General features: G+C 35.8%; 1 protein-coding gene across 3 annotated transcripts in view; it reads right to left on the bottom strand.

Moving 5' to 3' along the window:
• The window catches only part of LOC124353514, an 86,957-nt gene extending 78,475 nt beyond the window's left edge, over positions 1 to 8,482 (bottom strand). For 2 of the 3 annotated variants that reach the window (XM_046803382.1, XM_046803383.1), the window contains exons 1-2: positions 8,009 to 8,473; positions 2,764 to 2,883 (exon numbers count right to left, since the gene is read on the bottom strand). In XM_046803382.1, coding sequence (XP_046659338.1) covers positions 2,764 to 2,883; positions 8,009 to 8,107 — 219 coding nt within the window. In that variant the 5' untranslated portion in view covers positions 8,108 to 8,473. Of the gene's footprint in view, positions 1 to 2,763; positions 2,884 to 8,008 lie in introns of all 3 variants that reach the window. The other variant, XM_046803384.1, reaches the window with a different exon arrangement.
• Positions 8,483 to 19,724: the final 11,242 nt, after the last annotated feature.

Raw genomic sequence — 19,724 nt, 5'->3', positions numbered from 1 at the left:
TTCATCAATGGAAATTTTAAATGCCGAACTTTACTACAATATGCTCCAAAATGAAATAATCCCAGCTATTCAAATTGCATCAGGGAGAATACTTCGATAATGTATGGTTTTCAGCAGGATGATGCTCCACCCCATTATGGGAGACAAGTAAGAGAGTATTTGGATTTAAGGTTTCCTCATAAATGGATTGGCCGAAGAGGAGAAATCGAATGGCCTCCAAGATCTCCGGATTTGTCACCAATCGATTATTTCCTATGGGGTCATTTAAAATCCAATGTTTATAGAAAGAAAGCCTCATAATTTGGAAGACCTAAGAAACAGGATTATAGAGGAGATTGCTTTGATAACTGAAGAAATGTTAGGCAACTCTGTCGAATCATTTTACACAAGATTGGCTCATTGTCAAAACCGTAGAAGGAACACAGTTCGAAACAATTGCTTTGACACCAAATGCAGGTAAAACGTTTGTTGTAAGACTTTTCTAACAGCATAACATTACTTTTTATTTGTAATAAGAAATCAATAACATTAAGTATTTCCATAATTGTACTGTAATAAAAACTGGCAAATTTGTGCTAATAGAACCAGCTTAAAATGAAATTTTTGTTTTATTTAATTGAACATTTAAAAAATGCTAAAAAATTAGTGTAACACATTTTGTGGCAAGAACCATGTTAAAATTACATTGTTGAACATCAGTAAATTTTCAATACTAAAAATGCTCTATTTTCTGATAGAATAATTCCTTTGAGATGCGGTTTGTGGCATTCAATTCAGTAAGCTATTACCTTTAAAATTATGTATCACAAGGTATAGGCTTCCATTAAGAATATTCACGATACCCTCGGCAGGACGTCCCCCCGTTGTGTGACATAACAAAACATTGTTCCAAAAAGGTAGATGCCCAATCTCTATCACGTTTGTAAGAGGTTTCAAATTTATATTTAAATTATTAAAGGATATATTTGGGTGTTTCCAGACATAATATACACCCTGTATATATATATATATATATATATATATATATATATATTTTACATTAAATTGTATACATGGCAATAGCCTTATTTAATTTCAATAAACATTGAATCACAAAAAGTACTTGCTCCACCGGGAGCAAGTATATATATATATATATTTACGTAGGACTGAGATGCCTACTTCGGTTAAATAGTGCCTACTTAAGACCATTTAAATTCACTTACCTACTGTGTCACAGTTTAGCTTGCCATATTGCCTTGATTAAATTTTACATACGTTCGATTATCTAGTTCTCGGAAATCTACTTTGGTCAAAATCGTGTTGACATAGTTGAGTTTACCTTGTCCTAATGAAGAAAATACACACATAATTAGGACTGAAAAGCCTATTACAACCTAGGGGAGAGTCCTACCTACTTACTATGTACTTTAGGTATAAGAGGGAAATTCTTATTAAGGTTTTGCAACTTTCCAAAATAATCGTTATTAAAGTTTTGCGTTACACTTGTTTTTTGGACTGTAGTCAGGGAAAGAATGAATCGTCGAGGCATGTTAGTATTCATTTCTCTGTTTTTCCATTAGCCATTGTTAAAATGTAATATCATAATGTCAAGGAAGCCCGCCAGTTTAAAGTAACTTATGTGAAAACATTCATAACTTTGTTCATTAAGGTTAGTTTTATAACAGTATTTAATACATTAGATGATTTAAATTCGTCACTTGCATAATATGGAGTAAAATTTATATGTTAATGTTTTATTTACTATCTGCATTACACTACCGATCAAGCACTGTTTACTTATTATTGATAAAATTCAAATGTAAACAGATGTTTCAGAAAGTTTGTCGAACTATAGCTGTCAAAATACGTTTCGTGCTTATCATAACATTCGAATGTAAACAAACTAATTTTTCAATTTGAATTCGACTTTATTTGGTGAAATGAATGTGTTATAGGTGGTAAAAAGCACTCTAAATGTTAATTCAGACCAAAAGCTATACCTGTTCCAAATTTCAGCACAATCCGTATAGCAGTTTCAGCGTGATTCGTGGATAAACCTCCAAACATCCAAACATTCAAACATCCGCATTTATAATATTAGTGGGATAAGCCTTTTAGTACAGTTTTTCAATTTTTGTTACATAATGCAGTCTGAAAAGAATTCATTTTAACTTCGGCAAAGATTTACTCACACTGTACATTCTATCCTTATAAATAACAGAAGTGTGAAAAGAAGTAGATTTTTTACTTATATGCTGAAAACCGATCAGGTCCTGGAGAAATTCTCCCCTCTTGTCCAGACTACCAAAGATGGCGTAGCACTCCCTTGCAGGACAGTCAAAGAGCAGGTGTTCAGCAGTTTCCTCCTGCTCACCACACATACTACAAAGCAGATCCTCCGGAAGAATGTCGTCTCTGTGAAGATGATTCCTGAAGTGATCATGTTCGTAATCAGACCCATAACTCGAGAAGACACCAATCTACTTAAGAAGAGAAGGTCAGACGCTACTCTGGGGGAAGTCGACTGTAGGACCATTCTGCTCATTCTCAGACCCGGATGCAGCCTCTACCTTCTCTCGTGTTCAGCGTAAACCCATTTATTAGACATTTTTACTCAGTTTTTAGATTGATGAAAAGGCTTTTAAAATAAATCTTTTTAACATACTTAATAAGCTTTGAATTCTTATCAGCATCCATAAAAGTGCAACATAGTGAGGCTATAAAATGAAGAAATGGAACACAATCAACAGTTGAATTGAAACAATTATCCATGGTACTAACTTTAAGATCCCTGATGAAAATGGAGCCATCATCCATCAGGTGGATTCTGAAGTGTTTTCTTGATACCGCGTTGCAGGTCATACATTTAATTTCGCAATCTGCAGTACGGCCAGCAATAGACTGAAAACAGAAACAAACTGTCAAGTACATAAAATTGAATCTTATTTATTTTGCTATATATATTATTCCAGTATGTTATCATCAAGGTCTTGAAATGCAATTATACTTAGCAAAAATACACATTTTTCTCGTTACATGAACGTTGTACAACCTATTCGAAGTTAGTAGGATTGTTTGGAAAGCTTTTTCTTTATCATTGTACTCTTCTTTTATTGTTACAGAAGATGCTCTTCTTCCTGCATGGTCTATAAGCTGCCAAAACTTCTTTTGTCTATAACAGCTTACCAGAAATAGTGCTCTACGTAAAATCTACGTGTATTTAGCCCTTTCACAAGTTTTAATGTTGACTGTATGTCTGCCACTTTTTGCTTTAAGTGCATTTTGATGTGATCAATTTGTTCCTTGACACTCGATTGAAACAAATTGATTTCTAGCACTGTAACAATACTAAAATAAAATCAGTACATACCAAAACAAAACAAAATCTACGTGTTACATAAGTTTCTTGCCATGATCCAGCTGGGAAGACCGATGTCATTGCTTGTGAGTCAGGTGGCAAGTCATTGAATAGAGGCGGTTGTATTTTTATAACATATTTATATGTAGCTCTGTATGCGACGCCCTACTTTGCCGACCACCACTCACTCAAAAACTACTAAAAGTGTGAAGTTGCTGTAAATAGTATATACAGTGCAAAAAAATAATACTTTTAAGAGGTAAAAACTTCCATTTCAACTTTACAATTTTATAAGATTACTAAGGTAAGAGATATATTATTTATTACTACTCCCCTCTTCACCACCAGATTTTCTTCCGCCCCAAACTAGAGTAACCACTCATTCATGTATTACCTACTTCTAGTATACTTTCATGTGTTCGTTCTTAGTAAATACCTCAATCAATACAAGTGATTGTTTATAATTTATTGTAAAATAAACTCGACAGAGAGCCATTACACTACAGCTATAAACTCAGCAGTTAAGTAGTGAAACTTATCATTTAGAACAGATTTCATTTGTAAGTTTATAGATTAGTTTTCAATGACTTTCGTCCACCATTTTCTTCTTGGTTCTGTAAGTGGTGGGAACTGGTTAAGTAGGGTGGGGTAGTAAGGGAAACTCCTTGGTGGAATCCTTTAGCAGTTTCACACCAGTAAGTTAGTCGAGTTATACCCGTTAGTTAGTATTCAAATATTAATTGATAGTATGTGGTTAACAACAAATTAATATTAGACCCTAATGTATTGACCTGTACTGAGCTAAAACTGCTTGCAAATTCAGTGACTACATTAACTAAAGCTAAATGAAGAAAGAGCATTAATATCAAATATTCTTTTGCCCAAAGTCAGTTAATCAAATTTATAAGAAGTATCGAATATTTTTACTTCTTAGGTAGCCTATTTCAATTTCATAATTTCTAAGGTTTTACCATCTTTTAAAAGAGCTATATAAATAGCTTATGATAAATAAAGGGTAGAGTACGATAAGCAGACCTGGTTTTTTTTATCGATATTGAGAAACAAAATTACTTCATTATAACTATCGATGTAATGAACCAATACTGATTTTTTAACAATAACTAACTTGTATCAACTTTAAACACTGTAATGTAAAAAGTATTGTCCTTTATTAACAATAACACAGTCAAAAACTAGTGAAGGACAGTGAAACAAAGTTTAAGAAGTAGCATATCAGCCGATCTGCTTGCATATCATGTATGTGAGCATTTGTACAGAAGAGAAGTACAGTTTTCTAGAGAGGATGCTTTCAACAACTTCTTGTCTTAATCATTGCTACCCAGGAGAAAACAAATAGTTAAGCATCGTATTTTGTGCTATAAATGTTTGTTATGCTGTTATTTCATTATAATTCATGAATTTTTCTTATTTCCAATTTCTAGTTGTTTGTTTGAGGATTATAGCCTGTTTATTATTTATGATATTGTCACTATGTGGATTATATTAATTATTTTAATTTCAAATAATTGTTCTTATGACTATAGATATTTCAATATAATTGATAGGCTAGACTTGTATTCAATATATAAATATTAAGTATCTATGAGTATACTAATTGATATAAAAACCGAATCCACTTATTGTACAGCTACCCTAAATAAATTCTATTTTGAATAATATAATATTATTAATAAGTATTTAAAGAAGTTAGAATGTTCGGAGGGGAGACTTTAATAAGCGGCCCACACTTGTTATTTGATTGTTATTATCAAACCATTCGATATATAATACAAATTCTATATTCTATATTAATCATATGAAATAAGAATTATAAAACATAACAATTGTCAATAACATAACAAAATAACAAATCCAACAATGGCTTAAACCTACACATCAGAAATATGTTACCACATTTATAGATTGCGCAGATAGCAGTGATCAACTGTATTTTTGAAGGCAGTATCCAAACACATGTGTATATCTAGAAATCTATCATATAATTTCCTTATATTCATCGTCATTTTCAAATTCCTCACAGAGTAGTTACTTCTTGCTGTTTTTTTTGTTTTTTTTTTTTTACGTGACAAATGACTGTAAATAATAAGTAGGAATCATATGTTTTATTAAATAAATTGCAATATCGTATTATTTACTTGGATAAAAACAACTGCATAAAGAGTGTAGGCCGCTTATTAACGTTGACCCAGTTTGGAAAACTCATAAAAACGTATTGTGACCCTATGGATGAATCAATGAAGTGTTTTTTGTCTGGAGAAAGACTGCATAGGGGTAGAGTACGATAAGCAGACCTGGATTTTATATCGATTAGTATTATCATCGATACTTAATATTCACGGTACTTTGGGATTATACCGACCACACCAGTATGAGGAACACAAAAATACAAATTTATAGAAACAAACATTATAGAACAAAAAAAAAAACAACTTTTAATTACAAAATTACAAATTTACAACGATTATCAATTGTTAATGGGTTTCCTGTGACGCCCAGAATGCAGCAATATCAAGGATGAGTAAGTGTAGTCGATTTCCGCCTTCAGCCGCAACTGCCGACCACCATGCATATTTTAGATTTAGGCAACTAGTCATGATCTTGTAAAAAAACGAATGGCCCCCTCTTCATTCCTGGGTAAATCCCAAATTCTCATAGTGTCACCCATCACTAATCTATTACACACACAGTAAAACACGGAAGTACAACAAAGCAACGTACTCGACAGACACTGTGTGGCACGAAAGTACAACAATGCGGCGGACCAGCTGAAAGGGCAGTGAGACTCTGCAGTCACGTTATCTACTAGACCGCTCGATTTTGACCTCTGTCTGAGGATGGGGAGGGGTTTGCGATAAGACAATTCCTGTTTTATATTGATGAAATATTGTTCTACGCTAATCTAGTAATCAGCAGAAGCTAAATGTCAAATAACGGTTGATGTCTGGGTGTGGTCGGTATAATCCCAAAGTACCATATTCACATATTGAATACGAGTCTATCAATCATATCAACAAATCTATAGTAATAATAACAATCATATTTGAAATTAAAATAATTAATATCATACACATAGTGATATTCTCATAATAAAGGACCTAAAACGATCAAACAAACAATTAGAACTGGAAAAAGGAAAAACGGTACTTTGGGATTATACCGACCACACCCAGACATGAATCGTTATTTCACATTTCGTTTCTACTGATTACTAGATTAGCGTAGAACAATATTTCGTCAATATAAAACAGGAATTGTCTTATCGCAAACACCTCCCCATCCTCAGACAGAGGTCAAAGTCGAGCGTCTAGTAGATAACGTGATTGCAGAGTCTCGCCGCCCGTTCAGCATCGCTTTGTTGTACTTCCGTGTTTTACCTCTACATTTCTCCAAACACAAAAATTCAACAAAAACAAACATTTACCAAACTAAACTTTTTTATTAAAAAAACACTCAAAACTTGTTTTTATTCTTGATCACATTCCGCCACCCAAAATGCGAGTGCCTCCGGCCATCAGCGCGGGCTTCGACAGCACCTTCGGTGCTACCCCGCGCTGATGTCGACGAAAGAAAAACATCCCTCGAGATAGTACCTATCAGTAAAATATCAAATTCTAGAGGGGCTAATCAGAAATATAAATTGAATTGTAATGGAAAGGCAATGATGTACCGTGCAAATCACGTGATGCCGCGCGGCCTGCCGTAATCAGGATTCTCGAGAAAGATAAGATAACAGCGACAACAATACCGATCACAATACCTGGAAATGCTTGTAAGTTTGTAATTTTGTAATTGAAGAGTTGTTTTTTTTCGTTCTATCATGTTTGTTTCTATAAATTTCTATTTTTGTGTTCTTCATACTGGTGTGGTCGGTATAATCCCAAAGTACCGGAAAAACTCATAAATAATAACGTAATGATAACACTTAACAAACTATAAAACAAATATGCGTAACTATTTATGTTTTCCCCTGGGTATCAATGATTAACTGATTTCAAGAAGTTGTTAAAGCTTCCTCTCTATGAAAACTGTACTTCTCTTCTGTAAGTTACAAATACTCACAGTGATTACCAGCAAGCAGGTCGGCTGATATGCCACTTTTTAAACTTCGTTTCATGATACTTCACAAGGTTTTGGCTGTGTTATTGTCTATAAAAGACAATACATTAATTGAGACAAGGCAATGAAAGTGTTTAAAGTTGATACAAATTAGCTAATGTTCAATAACTAGTAAGTTCATTATTTCTTTAGTTATAATCAAGTAATATCGTTTGTCAATATCAATATAAAAAAACCAGGTCCGCTTATTGTACTTTACTCTTGAACAGTTATTCGATGGAGGGTAAACATTAGTTCAATGCTTAGTACTTCTACAGTAGTCTATAATCAGCCCTGACACCTCAAATGTTACATGTCAAAACCATCAGCTCAGGTAACTGAACTGAACTCATACAGGGCCATTGGCCTAGTGTATATATTATATATATATATATATATATATATATATATATATATATATATATATATATATATACTAGGCTATAAGTAGAATCACTTGATTTTAAAAATTTTTTACATTTTCACACTTGCATTAAGGGATAAATCTTTGTTATAGGTCATTATTACTTAATACTTATTTATTAAACTTACTATGCCTTTTTGTAGAACATGAAAAATGGGATTGTCAGATTTTGTTGTATCGTTTGTCAGTCTTCTTAACTCCCACACGCACTTCATATTAAGTGACATTTTCTTAGTTTACTACTGGAACTGAAAATGTATACTGTATTTGTAATGTAAAAAACTACGTATTCTGTATTTTCAGTAAGATGTTTTAACCTCCGTTTCTTAGTTTAGACCACACACACATTATACCACTTAAGTTGTTAACAGTGCAGTATCACAAAGTTTACTAACAAACTTGAGTCATGAAATTAAAACTAAACTAAGATAAGAGTAATTTTATAAACATCAGCCTCTAACTAAAAAACATTTTCTTCCATTTCACAAGTTTGGCATCTGTTGTTATTTAAGTTGTTGCTTCTTCTCATGTCTTTTATTTTTTTTTTCTTGTTGGGCTTGCAATTATTATCAAAACGCCAAACCACGCGTACTTTTCCCTTTACATTTAATTTATATCAATAACTTTTCACTCTGTAGCTTTTATTTCATTATTAATTAGTAAAGTTCAATTGTTTAGAATGGTTTTGTGCTATAAATCTTATTTGTTATTTCAAGTCTTGATTTTCACGTCTGAGATAAATGTGTTACCACCAGAGATGATAATGATCCGTTTGGAGAGAATCAAATTCATCTTTATTTTCAAATATACAATAATTACAATTCCAAGCATACTATTATGAAAATACCGCCACATGGGCCGAGGCCTGTGCGTGACGGCGAGCTCTTAGTTAATTAAAACAATGTCAATAGAACACACACACACACACACACACACACACACACACACACACACACACACAATGTTTGACTATATATATATATATATATATATATATATATATATATATATATATATATATATATATATATATAGTCAAAGTCAAAGCGTTTATTTGTCAATCAACAATAAAATACATTGCATGACAAAGGTCAATATACATTTAATAAAAAGAACAACAATGTATCTTAATTACTTAATATTAATGGGACATCAAATAATCTCTAACAGAGTAATACTCTATCAATTAAAAAACACTTAAGTTTAGATCTGAATTTAGGTACTACTTCTTCGGATCTCAATTCTAACGGGAGATGGTTAAATAATTTAACCGAAGAGTAATACAACTGTCTTTCAAAAAATGATGTACGGTGCTTTGGAGTTGGCAAACGGAAAAATTTTCTTAAGTTGTAATATTTAGATAGATCAGAGGTAAAAAATATGCATGTTTTTCCTTAGGAAGGTTAAGGTCTCAAGGATGTATAGGCACGGGAATGTAAGTACTTTGTTGGTTCGGAAATACACCCTACATGATTGGTTTCTAGCTAACCCCAACACAATCCTGAGAGTTTTCTTTTGAAGCCGAAAAATGTATTGTGTCCTGGTATATTTTTCAGACCCCCAAATAGGCAGTCCGTAGGTAAGGTGTGGGTAAATACATCCATAATATCCAGCCAAAAGAATATCTCTATTAGCAAAATGGGACAGTCGACGCAATACAAAGATTCCGCTGCCCAATTTGCTACATACACTGTCAATATGAAGACAAAATTTCAGGCTAGAATCTAAGTTCAAGCCCAGAAAATTTGTGTACTCTGACGATTCAATAACAGAATTCCCAATAATGATGGACGAACCACTATCACAGCTCGTAGGAGCTCTAATATGGAAATCGAGAAAAGTTGTTTTTGCAGTGTTCACAGTAAGATGATTATCCTCGAGCCATTGAAGCAGACTACCCTGTATGAACATATCACACTCCAGGTTTTCTCTAACGTCGTGTGACATATTGACAGAAGTATCGTCCGCAAAGAGACACAAATTACCTATACCTACACTAGACGAGATGTCATTAACAAATAACAGAAATAGGATGGGGCCAAGGACAGAGCCTTGGGGCACGCCCGATTTTACTGTTTCTACAGAGGATAATCGATAACTCTAGCAACCAGAATCGTTAACAAATGGAATTTCAACCACCTGGCTTCGGCCCAACAAAAATGAAGAGACCCAGTCAAATGAGCTTCCCCTTATTCCAAGGTTGTAAAGTTTACACAATAAGAGCTTATGATTAACAACATCGAACGCTTTGTGAAGGTCCAAGAAAATTCCAAAGGTATGCTGACGCTTATCCAAAGCCACGGAAACACGATTAATGAAGTCAAACACGGCATCAAGTGTTGAGAAACCCTTTCTGAAGCCAAATTGTTTTTCAAAAAATGCATTGTTTTGGGACAAAAAAGATAATAAACGAATGAGGTACAACTTCTCTAAGACTTTGGAAAAAGTTGATAAGACAGATATTGGCCTGTAGTTTTCCATGTCATGCGGGCTTCCTTTTTTAGTAATGGTTTAACTACTGCTTGCTTTAGAATGCATGGGAAAACGCCACTTTCGAAGGTAGCGTTCGCTATGTGGGCCAAGGGAAAAGCCAATTGCTCAGCAAGGTCTTTAAGAAGATTAGAAGAAATACCATCAGATCCTACGGAATGGCCAGGCTTTAAGGATCTTATTACTGAGGTTACTTCCTGGACACTTGTTGGTTTCAGAAATAACGATGGTACAACTGTCCGCATCACATGGCTCATGCCGCGTGGCTCCAAAGAACTACCTCTAAGACGGTCGCCCATTCCAGAGAAAAAGGAATTAAACTGACATGAAATTTCCAAGGGATCAACCATCAAGGAACCAGACTCATTCTTTATGGAGAAATTCGTGAAAGACTTACATTTTTTGTTAGGCTGAATGTCTCTAATGATTTCCCAAACGGCCTTGTTTTTATTCTGGGCCTTTTTGATGTGATTGAAAACCAATCCAGACTTGGCAGAGTGAATGCTGGTCCGAAACTGTCTCTTAAGATCTCGGTAAGATTTGCGCAAGGGGTGTTCAGAACCAAGATGTTTAGTTAGGGAGTACATAGCAAGGACCTTCTCCTGAAGCTCAAGTAAATCTTTATTGAGAGCTATCTTAGTAATGGATTTGGTCTTGCAATATTTTGTTTTCTTTATAGGAGCAATAAGGTTCAAATAATAGGACAAAGTAGAAAGAAAGAGCGAGAACTTTGAATTAACATCCCGTGCACAAAAAACATCATCCCACATTTCCTTAGCTAGTACGAATCTTAATAGATGGATGCTACTCCTTGTGATCCGACGTTTGAGTTGAGATCTTGGGACATTTATCACGGAAGACATGTCAACCTTTAAATCTGCAACCTGAGCATGGTGATCAGAGACTGCCGTTACGACTACTTGAGTGTCCAGTTCACATGGACTGATGTTCGTAAAGATGTTATCAATTCGTTTCATAGACCCATTAAACTCCCTGGTATGGGATTTTATAGTGTCTCTAAACCCAAATGAAGACATGAGATGAGACAATCGTTTGGCAGCTACGTTTTCATTTGACATATAAATATTGAAATCGCCCACTATAATAACTCTAAAGCTAGGTTTCAGAACAGATTCAAGACATTCAGTCAAAGAATTAAAAAAAACTGTTCAATATCACCAAGGTCAGAAAGTGGGGGTTTATAAACAGTAAAACCAAACACTGGGAACCACCTAGCTCCACTGTAATACAAGCAAGTTCACAAGTGCCCTCAATGCAAAATCTCGAAACCTTAACAGCACGACATTTTTTTAGACTCTCGTGAGGCAGGATGCACACACCGCCTCGTCCCTTTGCGGGCCTAGGCCTACAGTAACCGGACACAACCCCAAACCCAGACAACACAAAAACATTCATCTCACACTCTTTTAGAAAATGTTCTGAGAAACATAAAATCTGGGGTGAAAGCAAATCCACCATAACCTCCACCTGAGACAATTTAGGCACAACACCCTGCACGTTCTGATGCACCAGCCTAAGAGAGTTTAGGTGGCCGCCATTTGCACTCCCAGCGTCCCGTTTCCCGAAGAAGCTTCGGAACGCATGGAAGAAGGAGCATGGGAAAGCGCAGGGGAGGACCCACAGAAGGACACGACAGGAACAGGCGCCTCAGGGAGCAAGGTGTCATTTGAGGGTCAGGACTCCATTGTATCAGAATTTGAGGATTGTGGAATAGGTTTTAGTAACGTTGATAGCATAATGCGTCCTAATTTAAAATTACCACTCCCATTTAGATGTCTTCCATCTTTTGCAAGATGGTACCTACGTATACAATTGTACAGGTCAATAAATTCAACATTAAAGTTGTTGCACATTAAATACAATTGTTCATTCAGGTAATCTAGAGCTGAGTCGTTAATATCACGACGTCTCAAGACGCTGTTTAAAATTACCCTAGCATTAGGAAATTCTGTCTTACATGTATACAATAGCTCAGCCATCCTGAGCAAAACCTCTTTTTTGCCACAACCACCGTCATACCCAGGCCCCCCATCATAGCCTACAGGCACGTCATTTGTGCCGACATGTAAATAGATAACTGGTGGTTGAACCTCTATATGATCATTCAGTGTTTTCCTGATATTTACAATTTTTGCACCAGGATTAATATCAACAGTTGCTCCACTATGGGCGCATTGTTTGCTAGAATGCCTAAGTAATGAATCTCCGATTACAAGGCAACCCTTTAAGGCAGATTTATGATTTTTAGCACTTTTTACAATATTAGGACTACGATCAACATATACAGAACATCTATTACTATATACAACATTTACATCTTTTTTCATATTTACATTACTGTCCGGGAGTGCCGGATCCAAAACATCCTTACTGAAACGTTTCCGATAAGGTTGCCCCTTAGAAGTATTTGCCTCTTTACAGACAGACATCTATCTTTCATTGCTTTTTACAACCTGAGACCCTCCAGAATTATAACAATGACCATTTCTTTGTAGGCTCGTCTTCCACACCCCAGACAAGGTGTTCTCAGACCCACTATCATGATCATGCTCAGAGTTGCACGACGCAAGTTTAGAGTATTTATTTTTAATTTCAATAGTGTAACTGGATGAAACTTTGTTTGTTTTGAATTTTGACTTACTTTTTCGTTTGGGTTTCACAATATATCATTCATTACTTTGTTTTTTCTTAACTAATTTTACATTAGGTCTGGAAACACCGCCGGGGCCCGGAGACGCCGACTTGTTAATATCTGATAAACCACAAGATGAGTTAGAAACGTTCAAATCCGACAATATCTCAAATTCACTCGAATTACTTACAACAGACTTATTGTTAAACATGTCGTACCACTTCAAGAAGGGGTTTTTGACATTTGAAAGACAGTAGTAGTGAAGTATGAGTTTGATGTTTACTAACACATTTAGCCCACATTCAAAACCATTGTTCTGCTGAGGACAGTCAACCTCCAACACATTATTCTCAAGAATACCAAGGTTCTTAGCCAGAGTAAGTGCAGAACTATGATTCAGACCAGAGATGGAGTCTAAGTGGTAAGCTTGGGAAATAGCCCTGTCAAGTAATATTAGAGACCAATGGGTTCCCGCATTTGCTACGTCTTTGTCAGTATTATTATTAACACAAAAGAATACAAAGGTACAAGAAAAATATGTAGAATTAACCAAAGTGTCAGCTACAGATTCGGGAGTACCCATTTTCAACAGTTGCGTAGTGGCTGTGTCAAATATAAGAATGTTGCTATACATTTCAGAGGAAGTGGCCCATGATTGAATGTAGGCGTTAATTGATTCTTCCTCTACCCATTTATCAGTAGGAGACGCCATAGCGTTCGTATCAATAAGCTTAACCAACTGGTCATTAGCTACATCTAACTTATAACTAAGACCTTGGATAGTACATAATTGAGTGTCTTTAAGATCTTCTAAGTTCTTAACTATTGTACTTGAGGAATTTAGTTTATCACACATCTATTCACTTCCGTTGTCAGGGCAGATACACGAGAATCGCTTTCTCTAAGAGCCTCGGTAAGATTCAAAACACGTTTGTTGAGGTTACGTATTTCGGTTTCGGCCTCATCCTGAAGGGCGAAAGAGTTGTTTAGTGCTGATCGTCTCTGCTCCTTTTCAAGATCAAGTTTGGAAGATAAAAGTCTGATCTCCGAATTGGAAGACTGCAGTTCCGTTAGCCGAACATCGCACACAGAACGCAACTTGTCCATTTTGTCAACAAGCACCGCTATTTGTGCGTGTAAATGTTCAAATGAAAAATCAGGATATGCACAGGATAAAGTATTTAGTTCAGATGTCAAATTCACAAGAGTACCCTGCACATCACTTTCAAAATCAAACTTTTGAAAAACAGTTTCAGATTCACAAATCATATTTAGAGTATTCAACAAAAAATTATAATTTATTTTTTAAATACACACATAAAACAAATTTATTCCTCTAGGGTTATATCAGTCTTGCTTCAGTCACTCACTGTATAATAGAGTATAGTTACTATATTTGTGAACTAAGATACAAAGAGTTGCAAGTAAATCTGAAAGAAATGTAGACAACAGTGATTCCCTGCAATTGTCAGGTATACTAGCTCTGCAGTACATAAGAAGGTAAAAATTGCATACAAGAAAAAAGCAGGGGCATCGGAATTCCGGTGCTGGCGGTACGTCGGTCGGCGCGGCGGGGCGAGAATAGTCCTGTCAACAGGGAAACTTGGTGCCTGGCGTTGTGAAACCTGGGATTGATGTGCGCATGCGCAAACCCAGTAAAAGCGAACGTGACCTTCCTCAAAAACTGTTATCAGTGGTCTTGACAAAGTACGAGTCGGATTTTATTTCTAGACACAGGGAAAACTCACGCATCCACAGTTTTGGTTACTCTCTACCGGAAAACCTGTCCACATAACTGAACTCCCGCGCTACTTTGAAACTACGACACCCGCACTAATACATATAAAATAATGTTAATTTTACAGAGCACTTTACTTTTACTAATTATCGTGTAGGGCAGGCCTACCAACTGCTTATATATTACAGTAAGCACAATTCAGCTCACACATCAAGTCTTACGAAATGAAATAATAGTTACGACAAAAAATAAAAATAAATATCTAAGCAAGTGGTTAAACATGTTGTATATGCAGTCACGACGGCAAAACAACTGAAAGTAGTTATATTAAAATGTAGTTAATAACGGTAAGTGAGAGTGGGGAGAGACTCAGCGTTATCAGAGCCGACCGTGCGCAGTCAGGTAGTAATTAGTCGCTTGAACAGACCGGTTGGTTCGGCCCGTAGGTCCCTTATACAGGAGGCAAACGCCTGTACAACGAATTCGCCACGTAGTTTGCGTTTGTCAGGTTCACAGTCATCTCGATGACAGGGGCCCGCACGCTACCTCCCACAGCGGCCCTGGTAGTGTAGCTGTGAGTGGTTCGACCAAGTACTCCCTCCCTGTGCCTATAGGTGTAGACTATCACATTCCTGATATATAACTGACGAATCGTGATTATATTTGATTCTATAAACAGCTTATTTGATGAAAAATGTTTAGATTTATTTAGAGCTGCCTTGAGTATCGATTTCTGAATAACATTTAATGGACCAATGATTGTTTTGAACGCCCCTCCACACACTATGATACCATACTATAAAAAAGACTGAAAATGTGCAAAATAAACAGTTTTTAATTCATTATGATTTAAAATTTGCCCTAACTGGTAAAACACGTAAGAAGGATTGGGAAATGTAGAAGAATTCCAACATTTTCTTTTCTCAATTCGTCAAACATATTTTCACATTCTTTAATGTACCATATACACTGATAATTCTTTGATTCCTCAACAACAGTCACATATGGTTTACAGTTAGGACTACGTAATAGCTTTATCTGATGTAATCGTGGTACGTTACAGAAGTATCCAGATCTTACATATAATAACATTATAAAGCGTCTTTTCAAATTACTCATTCCAAACCACAATAATTATGTTGCTTAAATTCAGCCTCGTGTGTGCCATCGGTCCTTATTTTCAAATCTACAGCAACAATTTCCTTGTTATTTCTCTATATATTACATCTATCTACTGTAGTAATTTAAAGTCTACTTGAAAATTGACATAATCACCACCATTAGCTTGTTTAGCAATTTTATTAGCTGCACAACCTATGTGTCACTCACTGTAAAGTTATGACTATTTTACTAGTAATTAATTTATGGACTATTGCAATGGGAAACCATTCTTTATTTTTTTCCTCTCCAAGTGGCATTTTATTTTCTGCGGAGCTTCTTGAGAATCAGAGAATATTGTTAGAGCGGCAGCACAGTCAGAGGACTGGGCCGCTTATTTGAGAGCGTAATATATTGCAGATAATTCGTTTGTTATAGGTATTGCATATAATATTTACGTTTATTAATGCAATATCATGACAATTCATTCAATACAGTAAGCAGGACTAAGGGATTCAAGTTCAACAGGTAATCCCCAGTGCAACACAACCACTGTATTTATGAGAAAAAGTCTGATTATTCACATCCCCTCTCATTCATAAGTCCTAACATGACGTGACGTAACCATTGCCTACTACTAATCCACATTTCAATAATTGTTAGCGTTCCATAACACTGTTAGAATATACATTTTTAATGTTTTATACAATTTAGATCTGGTACTTTGTGCAACTGAATGAGACACCTACCATGTCTTGATTTAATTGAATTTTAATTGGAACAAAATTTAAGTAATTAAAAACCAAGTATCCCTGTGGTTCAAAAACAAAAGATGGTACGGGGTCTGCCTTTTATACAGGTCAATACTCTTTAAACCCGTATTCATCTAGTTAGACAGGCGAGCTAATAGCAATTTTAAAATGTATCGAATATATAAATAATTTAGACTTTAATGATTTTGTTATATTAACATACTTGCAGGCAGCAGTAAGCGCTATAGAAAACAGCTTCCAAGGTTTATCAACACCTAATCTTCTCAATAAATATTCCAAATATTAGAATCGAAGAAAAATATTGTCCTGCAGTGGATTCCAAGTCATATAGGTATTTCAGGTAATGAAAAAGCTAACAAATTATCAAAAGAGGCAATCAAAGATGGCACTCAAATAGAACAATTACATATATCCATAGACGATTTCAAAGCGTACCAAAAACAACTATACTTCTCAAAAAGTAACGATCTGTTTATAGGAGTAGATAAAGCCCGATTGTATAAAGAGGTTGTTGAAACGATACCAAAATATACATAGTTCAAAAATTTTTAAATGAAAAGATGGGAAATAATCAACATCCTAAGATTAAAATTTGGTCACGCCAATATACAGGGTGAGGCAGAAAGGATGGATGTTTTTAGAACAGATAGTATTCTGATCTGGGTAGTGGGAGTGGGGCGACTGAAGTGGCCATGTGTTCGGTAGAACATACCATTTTGTCTAGTCATTGTTTAGTCGTCATCATGGAGTCGTGGAGTGTGCAACACCGTGTGTTTACTTACGACAGTTTTGTTCATAATAATGAGAGTATTGTTGCAGTTCAGCGCGAGTTTCGTCGTCATTTCAATCTTGCGAGAAGTAACAGTGTACCCACTCGTAACACCAGTTTACATTGGGTTCAATCATTTCGTTCAGTAGGAACAGTGATGAATAAACGACCGCCAGGGGCTCATCGCACTGTACGCACTCCAGAAAATGTGGAAAGAGTTCGGCAAGGCATACTCCGTAGTCCTGGTCGATCTGCTAGGAGACATTCTTCTGAACTGAACATCAGTAATCGGTCAGTAAGGCGTATTTTACACAACGATCTAGGATTTCATCCCTACAAAACTGCCATGGTTCAACAATTGAATCCTGGCGATTATGTAAAGCGGCTAAATTTTGCTCGAGAAATGAAGGCCATACTTGACCAAAATGAAAACATCATTTTGTTTACGACAGATGAAGCACATTTTAATTTGAATGGTACCGTTAATCAGCAGAACTGTCGTTATTGGTCAGATGAAAATCCAAAAATAATGCATGAGAGACCATTACACAGTCCCAAGGTGACAGTTTGGTGTGCTGTGAGCAGTACAGTTGTTATTGGTCCATACTTTTTTGAAGACGACAACGGGACCACTGTAACTGTAACCTCGGAACATTATAGACAGATGTTCACTGAATTCTTCCTACTTGAACTAAGAAGAAAAAACGTATTCCTATTCGGCAAGTATGGTTTCAGCAGGACGGGGCGACAGCTCACACAGCAAGAAATTCAATGGAAGCAATTCGGGCTGTTTTTCGTGGTCGCATCATTTCTCGGTTTGATGACATTGATTGGCCTCCTCGTTCCCCAGACCTGTCCATATGCGACTACTTCTTGTGGGGTTTCCTCAAGTCACGTGTTTACCAGCATAAACCACGTACACTTCAAGAACAAAGGAAGCAATTCGTGTGGAAGTCGAACAAATTGGCAGGGCAATGTTAGAAAGAGTAGAAGCCAACTTCCGAGAGCGGCTTGTAAAGTGCATCGCTGAAAACGGCCGTCACCTGTCAGATGTTGTTTTCAAACATTAATTTTCTAAAATGGTAAGATCATGTGAATATTATTCTGTAAATAAATGTTTTTTTTTATGCACAGGTAACGACATATTGCTTTTTTGAAAACCGTTCATCCTTTCTGCCACACCCTGTATATAAAAACCTATATACTACTGGTCAGTATTTCACTCCACTATGTCCGAGATGTACTTTAGGTCATAGTGAAACTTTGGAACATATCTTTTTAGATGCCCTGCATATGACCACGCTAGAAGCCAAGGTTTAAAATTAATAAAGAATACGTACGGGATGAATGTTCAAAACTTAACTAAAATTCCCCAGTCAAACGATTTAGAGATTTTTAAAGAATTACTTTTTTGAGCTCAATTAAGAAATTTATTTAAAACAAAGTAACTTTCTGCATATTGGTAACTTAAATGTAACCTGGATAAGGTGCTTCAACCTAGGAAGCCTGATGGACCCTTGCGAGAAGATAACCTAGATCCTTACAAGACTCCTACGTCAAGAAACAAAATAATAGTACATTGAGGCGGCATGGGATTTCCCGAAGCCTACTAGCCTAGAGCTAACAATTAAAGAAGAAAAAAGACCGAATCAGCTGACTTTGTTATTTGGTGAACATGTATTGTATTTGGTTCTGTGAAATTCGTTATAAACTTGCTTTTTTCTCGTGAAATAGTTCACAAACTGATAATAAGGACTGTTATTAATTGATTTCGTTTATTTTGATAATAGTTTTGATGTAGTTTACTATTCGTAATGTAATGTTTTTTGTTCTTCCTGTTACATAACCTTGTCTTGTTTGTGTTTATGTTTTGATTGTTTACGTTTTTGTAGACTCTCATGATGCAAACAGGTTCCAGTTGTGAAAATGCTTTCACTGATGATAGTGCTCATGTTCTACATGATCACAGTTATAATCAGACAGCAGTAATATCTACAGGTATTCCAAACTCCCGAAACTCTGAGGAGAAAGAAAGTAATGACGGCATCCACTGGCAAACAGTGACTGGTTCATTCAAAAGACCTAGGAAATTGGTTTCGAACGGTCCCGACATATCGAAGAAATTGTGTTCAAACCCAAGTAGCTTCTCATTAACTACAAATAATCGTTTCGATGCTATTGGAGGGTCAAATACGATGGATGAGAGCACCACATCGACGCCGCCGTCTCATGTTGGCGAGGATAAACCACCTCCGATCTTCGTACCCAACGTTGTAAACGTTAAGAGCATGATAACCGCTATTGAAACTGTTATCCCAAATGA

This window comes from Homalodisca vitripennis, chromosome 2, assembly GCF_021130785.1.
Source record: "Homalodisca vitripennis isolate AUS2020 chromosome 2, UT_GWSS_2.1, whole genome shotgun sequence".
Lineage (NCBI taxonomy): Eukaryota > Metazoa > Arthropoda > Insecta > Hemiptera > Cicadellidae > Homalodisca > Homalodisca vitripennis.
This window is presented reverse-complemented; position numbering and strand designations above follow the sequence as displayed.